This window comes from Mus caroli, unplaced genomic scaffold (assembly GCF_978045245.1).
Source record: "Mus caroli unplaced genomic scaffold, Mus_caroli_1 scaffold_12, whole genome shotgun sequence".
In the NCBI taxonomy this organism is placed as follows: Eukaryota; Metazoa; Chordata; class Mammalia; order Rodentia; family Muridae; genus Mus; species Mus caroli.
The window spans coordinates 56,119,443-56,133,791 of NW_028227267.1; the positions used below are offsets into that span (position 1 = coordinate 56,119,443).

General features: G+C 44.8%; 1 protein-coding gene across 4 annotated transcripts in view; it reads right to left on the minus strand.

Moving 5' to 3' along the window:
- Positions 1–14,349, minus strand: part of Atp8a2 (ATPase phospholipid transporting 8A2) — a 556,425-nt gene that overhangs the window by 368,135 nt on the left and 173,941 nt on the right. For all 4 annotated transcript variants that reach the window (XM_021182071.3, XM_085828704.1, XM_029469106.2 and 1 more), the window contains exons 18-23: positions 14,127–14,209; positions 13,209–13,258; positions 10,609–10,678; positions 8,090–8,174; positions 6,642–6,781; positions 5,805–5,943 (exon numbers count right to left, since the gene is read on the minus strand). In XM_021182071.3, the coding sequence (XP_021037730.1) occupies positions 5,805–5,943; positions 6,642–6,781; positions 8,090–8,174; positions 10,609–10,678; positions 13,209–13,258; positions 14,127–14,209 (567 nt within the window). The remainder of the gene's footprint in view (positions 1–5,804; positions 5,944–6,641; positions 6,782–8,089; positions 8,175–10,608; positions 10,679–13,208; positions 13,259–14,126; positions 14,210–14,349) is intronic.

Consider the following 14,349-nt stretch of genomic DNA (forward strand, 5'->3'; position numbering starts at 1 on the left):
CTACCCAACTCATTCTATGAAGCCACAATTACTCTGATACCTAAACCACAAAAAGACCCAACAAAGATAGAAAACTTCAGACCAATATCCCTTATGAATATTGATGCAAAAATACTCAATAAAGTTCTTGCTAACCGAAACCAAGAACACATTAAAACAATCATCCATCCTGACCAAGTAGGTTTCATCCCAGGGATGAAGGGATGGTTCAATATACGGAAATCCATCAACGTAATCCAGTATATAAACAAACTCAAAGACAAAAACCACATGGTCATCTCGTTAGATGCAGAAAAAGCATTTGACAAAATCCAACACCCATTCATGATAAAAGTCTTGGAAAGATCAGGAATTCAAGGCCCATACCTAAACATGATAAAAGCAATATACAGCAAACCAGTAGCCAACATCAAAGTAAATGGTGAGAAGCTTGAAGCAATCCCTCTAAAATCAGGGACTAGACAAGGCTGTCCACTTTCTCCATACCTATTCAACATAGTACTTGAAGTCCTAGCCAGAGCAATTCGACAACAAAAGGAGATCAAAGGGATACAAATTGGAAAAGATGAAGTCAAAATATCACTTTTTGCAGATGATATGATAGTATATATAAGTGACCCTAAAAATTCTACCAGAGAACTCCTAAACCTGATAAACAGCTTCGGTGAAGTAGCTGGATATAAAATTAACTCAAACAAATCAATGGCCTTTCTCTACACAAAGAATAAACAGGCTGAGAAAGAAATTAGGGAAACAACACCCTTCTCAATAGTCACAAATAATATAAAATATCTTGGCGTGACTCTAACTAAGGAAGTGAAAGATCTGTATAATAAGAACTTCAAGTCTCTGAAGAAAGAAATTCTAGAAGATCTCAGAAGATGGAAAGATCTTCCATGCTCATGGATTGGCAGGATCAACATTTTAAAAATGGCTATCTTGCCAAAAGCAATCTACAGATTCAATGCAATCCCCATCAAAATTCCAACTCAATTCTTCAACGAATTAGAAAGTGCAATCTGCAAATTCATCTGGAATAACAAAAAACCTAGGATAGCAAAAACTCTTCTCAAGGATAAAAGAACCTCTGGTGGAATCACCATGCCAGACCTAAAGCTTTACTACAGAGCAATTGTGATAAAAACTGTGTGGTACTGGTATAGTGACAGACAAATAGACCAATGGAATAGAATTGAAGACCCAGAAATGAACCCACACACCTACGGTCACTTGATCTTCGACAAGGGAGCTAAAACCATCCAGTGGAAGAAAGACAGCATTTTCAACAAATGGTGCTGGCACAACTGGTTGTTATCATGTAGAAGAATGCGAATCGATCCATTCCTATCTCCTTGTACTAAGGTCAAGTCTAAGTGGATCAAGGAACTTCACATAAAACCAGAGACACTGAAACTTATAGAGGAGAAAGTGGGGAAAAGCCTTGAAGATATGGGCACAGGGGAAAAATTCTTGAATAGAACAGCAATGGCTTGTGCTGTAAGATCGAGAATTGACAAGTGGGACCTCATGAAACTACAAAGCTTCTGCAAGGCAAAAGACACCATCAATAAGACAAAAAAACCACCAACAGATTGGGAAAGGATCTTTACCTATCCTAAATCAGATAAGGGTCTAATATCCAATATATATAAGGAACTCAAGAAGGTGGACTCCAGAAAGTCAAATAACCCCATTAAAAAATGGGGCTCAGAACTGAACAAAGAATTCTCACCTGAGGAATACCGAATGGCAGAGAAGCACCTGAAAAAATGTTCAACATCCTTAATCATCAGGGAAATGCAAATCAAAACAACCCTGAGATTCCACCTCACACCAGTCAGAATGGCTAAGATCAAAAATTCAGGTGACAGCAGATGCTGGTGGGGATGTGGAGAAAGAGGAACACTCCTCCATTGTTGGTGGGATTGCAAGCTTGTACAACCACTCTGGAAATCAGTCTGGCGGTTCCTCAGAAAATTGGACATAGTACTACCGGAGGATCCAGCAATACCTCTTCTGGGCATATATCCAGAAGATGTCCCAACCGGTAAGAAGGACACATGCTCCACTATGTTCATAGCAGCCCTATTTATAATAGCCAGAAGCTGGAAAGAACCCAGATGTCCCTCAACAGAGGAATGGATACAGAAATTATGGTACATTTACACAATGGAGTACTACTCAGCTATTAAAAAGAATGAATTTATGAAATTCCTAGCCAAATGGATGGACCTGGAGGGCATCATCTTGAGTGAGGTAACACAATCACAAAGGAACTCACACAATATGTATTCACTGATAAGTGGATATTAGCCCAAAACTTAGGATACCCAAGATATAAGATACAATTTGTTAAACGCATGAAACTCAAGAAGAATGAAGACCAAAATGTGGACACTGTGCCCCTTCTTAGAATTGGGAACAAAACACCCATGGAAGGAGTTACAGAGACAAAGTTCGGAGCTGTGATGAAAGGATGGACCATCTAGAGACTGCCGTATCCAGGGATCCATCCCATAATCAGCTTCTAAACGCTGACACCATTGCATACACTAGCAAGATTTTGCTGAAAGGACCCAAAGATAGCTGTCTCTTGTGAGACTAGGCCGGGGCCTAGCAAACACAGGAGTGGATGCTCACAGTCAGCTATTGGATGTATCACAGGGCTCCCAATGGAGAAGCTAGAGAAAGTACCCAAGGAGCTAAAGGGATCTGCAACCCTATAGTTGGAACAACATGATGTACAAACTAGAACCCCGGAGCTCTTGTCTCTAGCTGCATATGTATCAAAAGATGGCCTAGTCAGCCATCAATGGAAAGAGAGGCCCATTGGACTTGCAAACTTTATATGCCCCAATATAGGGGAATGCCAGGGCCAAAAGAATGGGAATGGGTGGGTAGGGAAGTGGGGGGCGCTATGGGGGACTTTTGGGATAGTATTGGAAATGTAATTGAGGAAAATATGTAATAAAAATATTAAAAAAAAAAAAAAGAAAGGATGGACCATCTAGAGACTGCCGTATCCAGGGATCCATCCCATAAGCAGCTTCTAAACGCTGACACCATTGCATACACTAGCAAGATTTTGCTGAAAGGACCCAAAGATAGCTGTCTCTTGTGAGACTAGGCCAGGGCCTAGCAAACACAGGAGTGGATGCTCACAGTCAGCTATTGGATGTATCACAGGGCTCCCAATGGAGAAGCTAGAGAAAGTACCCAAGGAGCTAAAGGGATCTGCAACCCTATAGTTGGAACAACATGATGAACTAACCAGTACCCCGGAGCTCTTGTCTCTAGCTGCATATGTATCGAAAGATGGCCTAGTCGGCCATCACTGGAAAGAGAGGCCCATTGGACTTGCAAACTTTATATGCCCCAATATATGGGAATGCCAGGGCCAAAAGAATGGGAATGGGAGGGTAGGGAAGTGGGGGGCGGTATGGGGGACTTTTGGGATAGCATTGGAAATGTAATTGAGGAAAATATGTAATAAAAAAAAAACAAAACAGAATCTCAGCATAACAAAAAAAAAAAAAAGAGGCAAATGTCATCCCTTCATTGGACATAGTTACTGGCACATCATAGGGCTGTAGGCTTGAAGGTTTAGTGTCCAGTAAAAGCAGTGGGTCCGCAGAGAACTGTCACCACACTCTTGTCCAAAACCACACTCATGAGTGACAGACAGGAGCTCAGATCTACACTCAGAGTTTGCTGTCTCAGAGACTCAGTGAAAACTCTCCCTGTTCTCCCATGAACATTAGGTGTTTGGGAAATGCATATGGTTAACAGTTAGCTCAGATTTTTACAAAACGATTAGTGGAATTTACACATTTTTAAAATAAAAATCACCCTCTTGGGAAGGTACTGCCCTCAGCTGAGGCTGTCTGAAGGACAGCTGAATCCAACAAGAAGGGCATGAAGAAAGGCCTCCCTCCACTGCAGTGAGGACAGGAGCCTGAGGAACCCGCTCGGAGGACAACCAGTTCTGGACCTGAGGCTTTCTAGCATGTTCTCCTCTAAAGCGAGCTAGGGCCGAGTAAATCAGTGAAGAAGTGAGTTATGTAATTCTTGGATTGTTTTGTCTTTCTTGCCAGTGCTGGGGGTTTGTGTGCACAGGCAAACATGCACTACTACGTGTGACAGCTCCAGCACACAAGTTTTACAAATCTATCTATTCATTTTATTATAAAAATGCAAGGTCTCGGGCTGGTGAGGTGGCTCAGTGGGTAAGAGCGCCCGACTGCTCTTCCAAAGGTCCAGAGTTCAAATCCCAGCAACCACATGGTGGCTCACAACCATCCGTAAGGAGATCTGGCGCCCTCTTCTGGAGTGTCTGAAGACAGCTACAGTGTACTTACATATAATAAATAAATCTTTTTTTTTTTTTTTTTTTTTTTTTTTTTTTTTTTTTTTAAATATTTTTATTACATATTTTCCTCAATTACATTTCCAATACTATCCCAAAAGTCCCCCATAGCGCCCCCCACTTCCCTACCCACCCATTCCCATTCTTTTGGCCCTGGCATTCCCCTATATTGGGGCATATAAAGTTTGCAAGTCCAATGGGCCTCTCTTTCCATTGATGGCCGACTAGGCCATCTTTCGATACATATGCAGCTAGAGACAAGAGCTCCAGGGTTCTGGTTAGTACATCATGTTGTTCCAACAATAGGGTTGCAGATCCCTTTAGCTCCTTGGGTACTTTCTCTAGCTTCTCCATTGGGAGCCCTGTGATACATCCAATAGCTGACTGTGAACATCCACTCCTGTGTTTGCTAGGCCCCGGCATCGTCTCACAAGAGACAGCTATATTTGGGTCCTTTCAGCAAGATCTTACTAGTGTATGCAATGGTGTCAGCGTTTAGAAGCTGATTATGGGACGGATCCCTGGATACAGCAGTCTCTAAATGGTCCATCCTTTCATCACAGCTACGAACTTTGTCTCTGTAACTCCTTCCCTGGGTGTTTTGTTCCCAATTCTAAGAAGGTGCACAATGTCCACACTTTGGTCTTTATTCTTCTTGAGTTTCATGCGTTTATCAAATTGTATCTTATATCTTGGGTATCCTAAGTTTTGGGCTAATATCCACTTATCAGTGAATACATATTGTGTGAGTTCCTTTGTGATTGTGTTACTGCTCTTCCAAAGGTCCAGAGTTCAAATCCCAGCAACCACATGGTGGCTCACAACCATCCGTAAGGAGATCTGGCGCCCTCTTCTGGAGTGTCTGAAGACAGCTACAGTGTACTTACATATAATAAATAAATCTTAAAAAAAAAAAAATGCAAGGTCTCCTGAGGCAATAATGCCAGAGACCCAGGTGGTTTAAAATTAACCAAAAGCCTCTCCCATCCCAAGTCTCTGGAACTTTCTAGAGGTCATCCCCCAGCCCCCACCCTGGGCAGCTGCATATTTCCATTCATTCTCCTGGCCCTCTGGGCTTCTCTCCTCTCTCCTTATCCTGCCCCCTCTCCACTTCCCCTCCCCTCTCACACCCCCTCCCTAAGCTTCCCTTGATTATTTTGTTTCCTCCTTCTAAGAGGGATTGAAGCATCCTCAATTGGGTCTTTCTTACTGTTTAACCTCCTTGTATCTATGGGGTGTATCACAGGTATTCTCTCTCGCTCGCTCGCTTGCTCGCTCTTTCTGTACATTTATAATAGGCAGAATAGAAACCCATATGAGCATATCATTGGATTCTTGGTGAATCTTTGAAACCAAAGGGAGATCCATAAACTGCCAACACTCAAAGAACACAAATTTTTACAAGAACCAGCCCGGGGAATTTTAGGAAACTGATTACCGATATTAATTGCAGTTTCTTGTTTGTCTCCTGTCAACACCCAGATTTTGATTTCTGCCTTCAACAGAGTAGCTATGGTTTCTGGAACCCCAGCTTGAAGACGATCTTCGATGGCTGTAGCTCCAAGTAACAGTAAATTCTAGATCAGAAAATACCATCAGTTAAGGGACAGTTCATCCTTAAGAACAGAAGCTCTGGCATCCCTGACAGGGTTCTTACTCATTACTGACACCCGGCTCTGAAACATTCACAGACCATCGATCACACTGAGCTGCTTAAGACAATCCCATCAATCGCTCTGTGGTACCTGGGTGCCACGTTTTGTTTTTGTCAACTTGACTCAGCCTAGAGTCACCTGGGAAGAAGAACCTCAGTTGAGAAAATGCCTCCATCAGATTGACCTGTAGGCAGGTTTCTGGTGCATTTTCTTGATGGACGATTAGAATGGGAGGGCCAGGGTTACCGTAGGCAGTGCCACTCTTGAGCAGGTGGCCTCAAGTTCTACAGAAAGCAGGCTGTGTAAGCCATGGGGAGCAAGCATGTAAGCAGCATTCCTCCATGGCTTCTGCATCCACTCCTGCCTCCAAGTTCCTACCCTGTGTGAGTTCCTGACCTGACTTCCTTTGGTGATGGACAACAATGTGGAAGTGTAAGCTGAATAAACCCCTTCTTCCCCAGTTTGCTTCTTGGTCGTGATATTCTTGACTAAGAGTTCACAAAGACATTTAGAGAGAATGACAGTATCCCAAGACAACAAATGGATTCCTATCCAAAGACTTTGCTCAACAAATGTGATGACATGCTTCCCCGGGCTGACTCTTAGTCTTGTATAGTTACCTTCTCAATGATCTCGTAACACTCTTCCAGCCTCTGGGCTCTGTCCTTCAGAATGATGCTGGCCTCTTGATAGACTTTCAGCCACTCCTCATACTCATTCTCAGAAAGGTCTGCATAGGCCACACACAGAGTCCGCAGGCCTGCAAGACAACCACGGGTCAGTGGTGGGGCACACCATCTGCTAAGGGACATCACTATCACACAGCTCCTTTTGTGTCAGTGGGTTCAAAAATTAAAGAGGCCACCTGCTTCTTAGGTTCCTGTAACTTAACATTCACAGAGCGACAAAGGGAAACTTTTAAATTGCCTACTGCAATTGTTAATATTGATTGCTAGCTTGATAATCTGTAGAGTCGTCTAGTAAAACGATGTCTGGGCATGTCTGAGAGGGTGCTTCTAGGATCAGGTGGGAATGCCCGTTCAGACTATAAGTGCCCCCTCTCCATGGGCTATGTCCTATGTCCCATCCTGAATAAAAAGCAGAGAGATGTGTGAGTCAGCCTTCATCTCACTCTGCTTCCCAAGATGCAACTAGAACAAGCTGTCCCCATCTCCTGTCACCATGCCTCCCCACCATTGATAGACTGTGCCCTCAATCTCCCAGACAAAATAAACCCCTTCTTTCTCGGGAAGCCTTTGCCAAGTGCCTTGCTGTAGCATTGAGAAGGGTATCTCACACTCTCCCCCATGCCTTTATATAAACTAACATAAACTGCCCTTCCCATAAATGTAGGAGTGCATGAGATCCCACGAGTAAATTTCCCACTGCAGAGAGGTACAGAATCTGTGTGGCTCATGTGTGTGTGGGCCACAGGCGGCTGGAAAGCGAAGGAGCCAGGGAGCACATTTCAGGACATCAATAAAGTGCCTATTGTATTGTGTTATGGAAGAGCCTGGCTCTCAGGCAGCCATGCCCTCACATGCGTGCATGTGTGTCTAGACACGGAAGCATACCACCGTGAGAGAGCAGCAGTCAGCACTTACGCACTCGTCATCACATTCACTACCAGGAAAATATGACATCACCGTGATCCAAAGGCTTCCAGAAAGTTCTTTCCCTGCTCACTGTAAGCAGGGGGATTGGTATCTGCTTAAGTCCTGGACAAGTGATAGCATGAGGTCATCGAAATGACCCCTAGAGTATCTGGGGAAAGGGACATCTGTGACTCTAATTGCTGTGGGTCAGCTGCCTTCTGTTTTAGAGACACCTATGACATGGTAGAGTCTAACACAGGTAACCGAGTTTGGACTCTGCCATTTACTTCCTCACTGTCACGGGCTGTGGGAGGGGACAAAGGAAAGCAGCTGTAAAACCAGTCCAGAGAAGCAAGTCAGTCCTAGGAGAAGCACGCCTCTGTCCGAAGGCTCGCCTCCCACTTGAGCAGCAGCCACGGGCACATGACATCTCACCGGCAGGATCCAAAGCAGCATCTCAAAATTTCACTCACCTTCTGTGGCAAAATATTCCAGATGGCATAGCGTCTCCTCCATGTACTTTGAGTCCTTTGAGAGTCTTTCAAAGATGACGTTATCCTATGAAAGGAGAGACATCCACTGAGACTGGCAAAGTCCAAAGGAAGTCTGCCAGTGGGCACGCTAAATAAACAAGGCTCTCTTTCGTGTCTACGTAATGAACAGGACAATACTTGACTTGGGCAGAGTGGAGCTGTCAAACATGAGCTCTGTAAGATGCACATAGCAATACCAAAAGCTGCTGTGTATCTAAAAAATAAAAATAAAAAAGGAACAACAATGGGGGGAAGATTCTGAGAGCAGAGACGTGATCAAGGCAGTTAGAGTGTACACCTTTGCACACACGTCTACAAAACTCAGACCCTGGGCTTTGCACAGGCACCCATGGAACGGCTTCAGATTTGGGGTATTTTAAGATTTTGGAGTTGGTGTGTATACCTATGATGTGATATCTCAGAGATGGGGGCTCAATCTAAACATTTTATGTCTCCTGTCTACCTATTTGCACTGCCTGAAAGTAACTTTCTATCTTTCCCATGGCTACATTTAGACTGGGACTCACACTAGGAGATCAGCTCCGAACTTTATGCTGTACCATGGCAGTGCTTAGAAAGTTGATGGATCACAGGGCTCCCAATGGAGGAGCTAGGGAAAGTCCTCAAGGAGCTGAAGGGATCTGCAACCCTATAGGTGGAACAACAATATGAACTAACCAATACCACCCCCCCGGAGATCATGTCTCTAGATGCATATGAATCAGAAGATGGCCTAGTCGGCCATCAGTGGAAAGAGAGGCCCATTAGTCGTGCAAACTTTATATGCCTCAGTACAGGGGAACGCCAGGACCAAGAAGTGGGAGTGGGTGGGTAGGGGAGTGGGTGGGGGAGTATGTGGGGGACTTTTGGGATAGCATTGGAAATGTAATTGAAATAAATACCCAATAAAAAATATGGAAAAAAAGAAAGTTTTGGATTCTTAATTTATTGATTGTGTGTGTGTGTGTGTGTGTGTGTGTGTGTGTGTGTGTGTGTGCAATGTGATGTGTCACAGCAAGAGAGTGTGGGGCCAGAGGACAGCCTGCAGGAGTCAGTTCTGTCCTTCCACCATATACACCTAAGGGTTGAGTCAATGTGGTCAGACTTGGCAGCATCCTGGCTGCCGAGTCATTTTATCAGCCCTGATTTGGAGTTTTTGTTTGTTGATGGATTTAGTTGTTGGTTATTTGTCTGTTGTTTGTTTGAGGCAGGATCTCACTGGAGCCCACGGAAATCTGTTGCCTCTGCCTCCCAAGTGCTGGAATTATAGATGCAAGCCACCATACCCAGCTAATTTGTTGTTGTTTTATAAATTAGTATGCTCACACTGTAACATCTTTATGCAGAAGTAAAAAGACTAAACCGCATACCCTAAGTTATTCAGATACAACCTCCAATATGGAAGTTCCCACAACCAAAGTGACCACAGGCCTGGAGCTTTTGTTTTGACTCACATTTGATGAGAAGCACCCAGTTTGGAGCAGCCTGTCACTCACACTGGCAAGCCTGAATGGGTGCGTGTATGCTCCTGGTACCCCACTATGTAAAGCTGCATCTCAAGACACTTTTCTTAAAAACTAAACTATCTTGTTGGAGGAGGGCAGGCTGGGACAGAACTAACCATGATGAATGCGGTGGGCACCAGCAGCGTTTCCCTGCCTACACTCTCCTGCTTCCAAAGCCTTCCTCTTCCAGCTGCTGCAGCTACAACACGCAACACACCAACAGAGCCTACAAACAAGGTCGCTCTGGGACACTATGACCTCGGGGCCAAATGGAATTCCTTTAAAAGCGACATACAATGTTTATCATCAAAAAAGCCCCAATCATAATTTAATGTAACCATGACGATGGAGATGAGAAACCTCTGCCACTCACCACCAATCCAGGTTCAGTACCTTACTCCTGGCGTAGTCTCAAATTAAGTTTGAGAATTAGTCCCTTCATCCCACAGAGCCACCACACAACGGGATACAATTTTACAACTGTATAACCCATAAGCAGCAATAGCTTTCCTTAGCAATAACACCTTTGGAGTCTGCTTATTATTAGGAATATTGGAGAAAAAGCCAGGCTTAGGACACTGGCCATATAGGTCTACTTGTGAATATGACTTTTGTCTCCATAGACAAGAATAGCCGCTGGGGAACCAGCAACACCAGAGGACAGACGGATGATCACAGATCACTAGGGTGCCATCAATTACAGACACCAGACAATGGTGGCAAAACCAGATCGCTACGCCAAGGATTCTATGTCCAAAGCTCACTCTTTGTCACTCTGTGTCACTGTCCACTCTTATCTAATTCACCTTGAACCTGTGTTCCTAGTGGCTTGCTAGGACTGTCTTTCAGCTCTGGGCAGACCATGAGGGATATGTGAGTAGCAGTTTGGAAAGCAATGCATTGGCAAAGCAGCCTCCAAGGGGTCGGCTGAGCCCCCGCACCCCTGATACTTACGGCTCCCTTGCAGTAGAGTCGAAGTTGTCCTGATGGCAGTCGGACAATGACAGACATTCTTTTCCTGTCACTGTAATAGTATAGAAGAGAAAAAGAAAGACAAAAAGAAACAAGAAGGGAAGGTCATCATTGTTTGCATTATAGGACCAGGTCTAATAACAAGTCAAAACATATGCAGTCTAGACATGTCAAGGTCCGTTTCTCAATCGCTTTTTCTTCAAAGTAAAGCTTCAACAGTAGAGTTTACCCATATCTACCAAATGGACAGACGCCTGTATGCCTTGTCCCACCGTAAAGAACTCATTGCATGGCTGTTTGCAAGTGGGCCAGAAAAGGAACATTTGCCCATGTGCTGTTGCACACTGAATCACTCAACCCTATCAGTAACCATTCCGGTAACCAGAGCCATCCCTTGCAAACAACAAGGTGGGAGACCCAACACACCTCAAAGGTCCTTGTACAGTTTCTTTTAATTAGTGAAGAAGATTACCAATTCCTAGACCTGTCTCATCCAGCCCCAGACACACCCTCTCCCCCACTGCTGCACAGACTCTTCCTTACCCACTTGTTATCAGGGTCAAGCCCACATGCTGAGAATCGGTGACTTCTGCTGCCTGAGGTCCACCCTCTTTTCCTACCCCACCCCCAGTGTTGACCCAATTCCCACGGACCCTCTCGTGGACTACTCTGCTCAAGCACACAAGACCTATATCCTCCTCCCCAGCAGTTCGCTCTGTTGCTTTGCCCACACTTCCTCCTACTGCAATGCATCCCCCACCTGCAGCCAGTCTGACCCACAGCATGCTCCCGGTGGAGTCTTCATCCTCTCTCAGCTTCTAGAGGTTGGGTGTCCTTAGCAATGTCACCTAAGCTGTTTCTGTTTCTTAATGTCCAAAGCAGATGACCACAGATTACTCCAAGGAAATCTTACTGAAGGAAATGGCATCAGCCAAATGATGCATCCACTAAAAAGAATCAGAACCTGTAACCGCCACTGGCGTTTCTTCTCACTCCTCCTCATCCATCCCTTTAAGCACTAGACCCTTGTGTTTCCATCTACAGTCCCCTGTTTTCAGTGCATCCCTTTTAGCTTCCTTCTTATCTGGCTGTTAACATCTGGCCACAGTTAATTCAGCACAGGGCAGCAATTTCCAACAGGAGATGCATTAGGGGCTGGAGAGATGGCTCGGTGGGCAAAGTGCTCATAGTGTAAAGCATGAGGACCAGAGGAGGATGGATCACCAGCATCCACATAAAAGCAGGACATACTGGCATGTATCTATAACCCTGAGACCTGGAGAATGGGGACAGGGAGGTCATGGCTTTTCACTGGCCATCCAATCTAAACCATGATTTCTAGACTCTGTGAGAGACTGTGATGGCTTATCTGTCTCAAAGGACTAAGCTGGAGGTGACGGATTTCTACTTCTGGCTTCCACATGCACATGCATGGAAGAGCACACACATGCATGCTACACACATACAACATATGAAAGAGAATGAAGAAAAGGAGACAAAAGGTCTGAGGAGCTGGAAACACCACTAGAAGCTCCACACAGGCACACTGTCACCATGCCGTCATGAACTACCACCATCAGCAGCCACCCTATGGCTTATCTCACCCACACAACCAAGCTCACAGCTCTCGGGTAAGCATCAGGCAGGAAAATATTCCCTCTGTGATGATATAAAAACACCGCCCCTTTCAAGCCATTTGTGAACAATTTAACAAAGATGTCTAGAAAACTAAGTATTTTTTTTCTGAGACTGTGCTGGGACTCACTATGTAGCTCATGCTGGTCTCGAACTTGGGGTGATCCCACTACCTCAGTTTTTCCAGCATTGTTTTCTGGCATTATATGCCTGAGCCACCATGCCCAGCTGCATCTATGCTTGATATCAGGCAAAGGTAGTCTCAAGACAAAAGACAACAGGACTTTGCTCTAGTACCTGAAGACAGCTCTGCTCATGCCACTCCCCAGTGCTGCCCTTCTGCCCTCGTACTGACCGTCCAGTGTGCAAGAAGAGAGAGACATGCTCAGACTCACTCCTCAGAATAAACTATGAAAGCCCTGGGAGAGCCAGAGAATCTGACAAATATTCCTAGGTCTTAAAGAAATGTCTGGGTGTGACGGCTTCAGGACAATCCTGGGAGTGTGGCCTCCTGGAGGCCAAGCCTCCTGAGAGGATAAACTGACCACATCTGCTCTGTAGCTACATTAGTTTCTTGCTCAGACAGAGATGGAGGCCTGACCTCACAGAACCTGAGCTGAGACGATGAAGCCTACGCCCTCGCCACATTCTCTGAGCCTTGCACATGTCTGCAGCTGCCGATGTAAGAACACCCAGCACCCAGCACTAGAAGGCTAAAGGCAAAGTAGGCTGGAGAGGTTTAACATTGCTGTGAGAAGAAAATGGAGTTGCCATCTGAACTCTCCTTAATGAAACCCTTAAATTCTAAGATGGGGGCAGTGGAGAGGGGCACTTATCATGATTAATGTCTAAATAGTAATTGTGCCAAACAATCAGTAAAATCTGCAGTTGAAGCAGTTCAATATATATGAAATGTTTCATGTCAAGTAGATGAAGGAGAAACATACCTAGAAAATTCTAGAACATTGAGGATTCCAAATGTCTGTTCTTGTCCCATCTACAAAACAGAAAGAAAGAAGGCTTACCTGAAGTGCAAAAATATCAAAATTTCAAATCAATCAGCCCTCCTAATTACATACACACAGACACACAGACACGCACATGCACATGCACACTCCATTAGTTCTCTACATGGGCATTTACAAGTCTGCACTGTGCTCTCACAGTCTGGTGGGGTCAGAGCGCCCTCTTCTGGTAGAACACTCTCATTTTCCTTCTGTGACAGGCTCCTAAATACTGCTGTGTAGCCACTTCCAAGTGTGGAAAATGGAAGGTCTAAGCTGCTTAGAACCATCTGAAACCTTGGGGCCAGTTCTGCTTATGAATGTAGGGATCTATGCATTTTGTAAAGATAGATAGATAGATAGATAGATAGATAGATAGATAGATAGATAGATAGATAGATAGATAGATGTCACCTAACATCTCCAGCCGGGTCTGAGCTGTACTTCCACACACTTCACAGTGAGTTAGCATCATAGCCTGAAATGGATGCCCAGTAGTCTGAGGTCCTACTATGCAACCACGAGCCTGATGGTGCTACCGAGGTGCAGGGCCTACCTTAGAAACAGGCAGAAGGTACTTCTCGGCTTTAGGAAAACAGAGAGAGGAGACTGGCAATATTCCTTGCTACAGGTAATTTCATGGACATGAGTGAAAGATTGTGAGGAAGCCTTTTTAAAAGTTAAAATTCCCACAGCCCCAAACACCATGTTTATGCTGCTGCCTCCTGTGAGACCACGGCGTCTCCACAAAGTATTTCTAACCTATGTTTTCACTTGTAGACAAATACAAAATTTTGCCATCATATTTGCAATCAACACATTACTTCATGTACACCATCTTCCAAAGTGCTGGCCCCTTACCGCTTCGATGATGACCGAGTACGGCGTCCTCCCGGTAAACACAAAGCCAAGCTTCTTAGCTCCTTTGACCAAAGCAGCTTCATCTGCCAACAACAAGCCAGCAACACACAGGTTCACCCCTTGTCATGACCGGATTCTGCTAAATATCATGCTCATACTAAAACCCATCGTGATGGACTAGGCCTGGTGTTAAGGTGCACAGTAGCAAAGACTTGAGACGGAC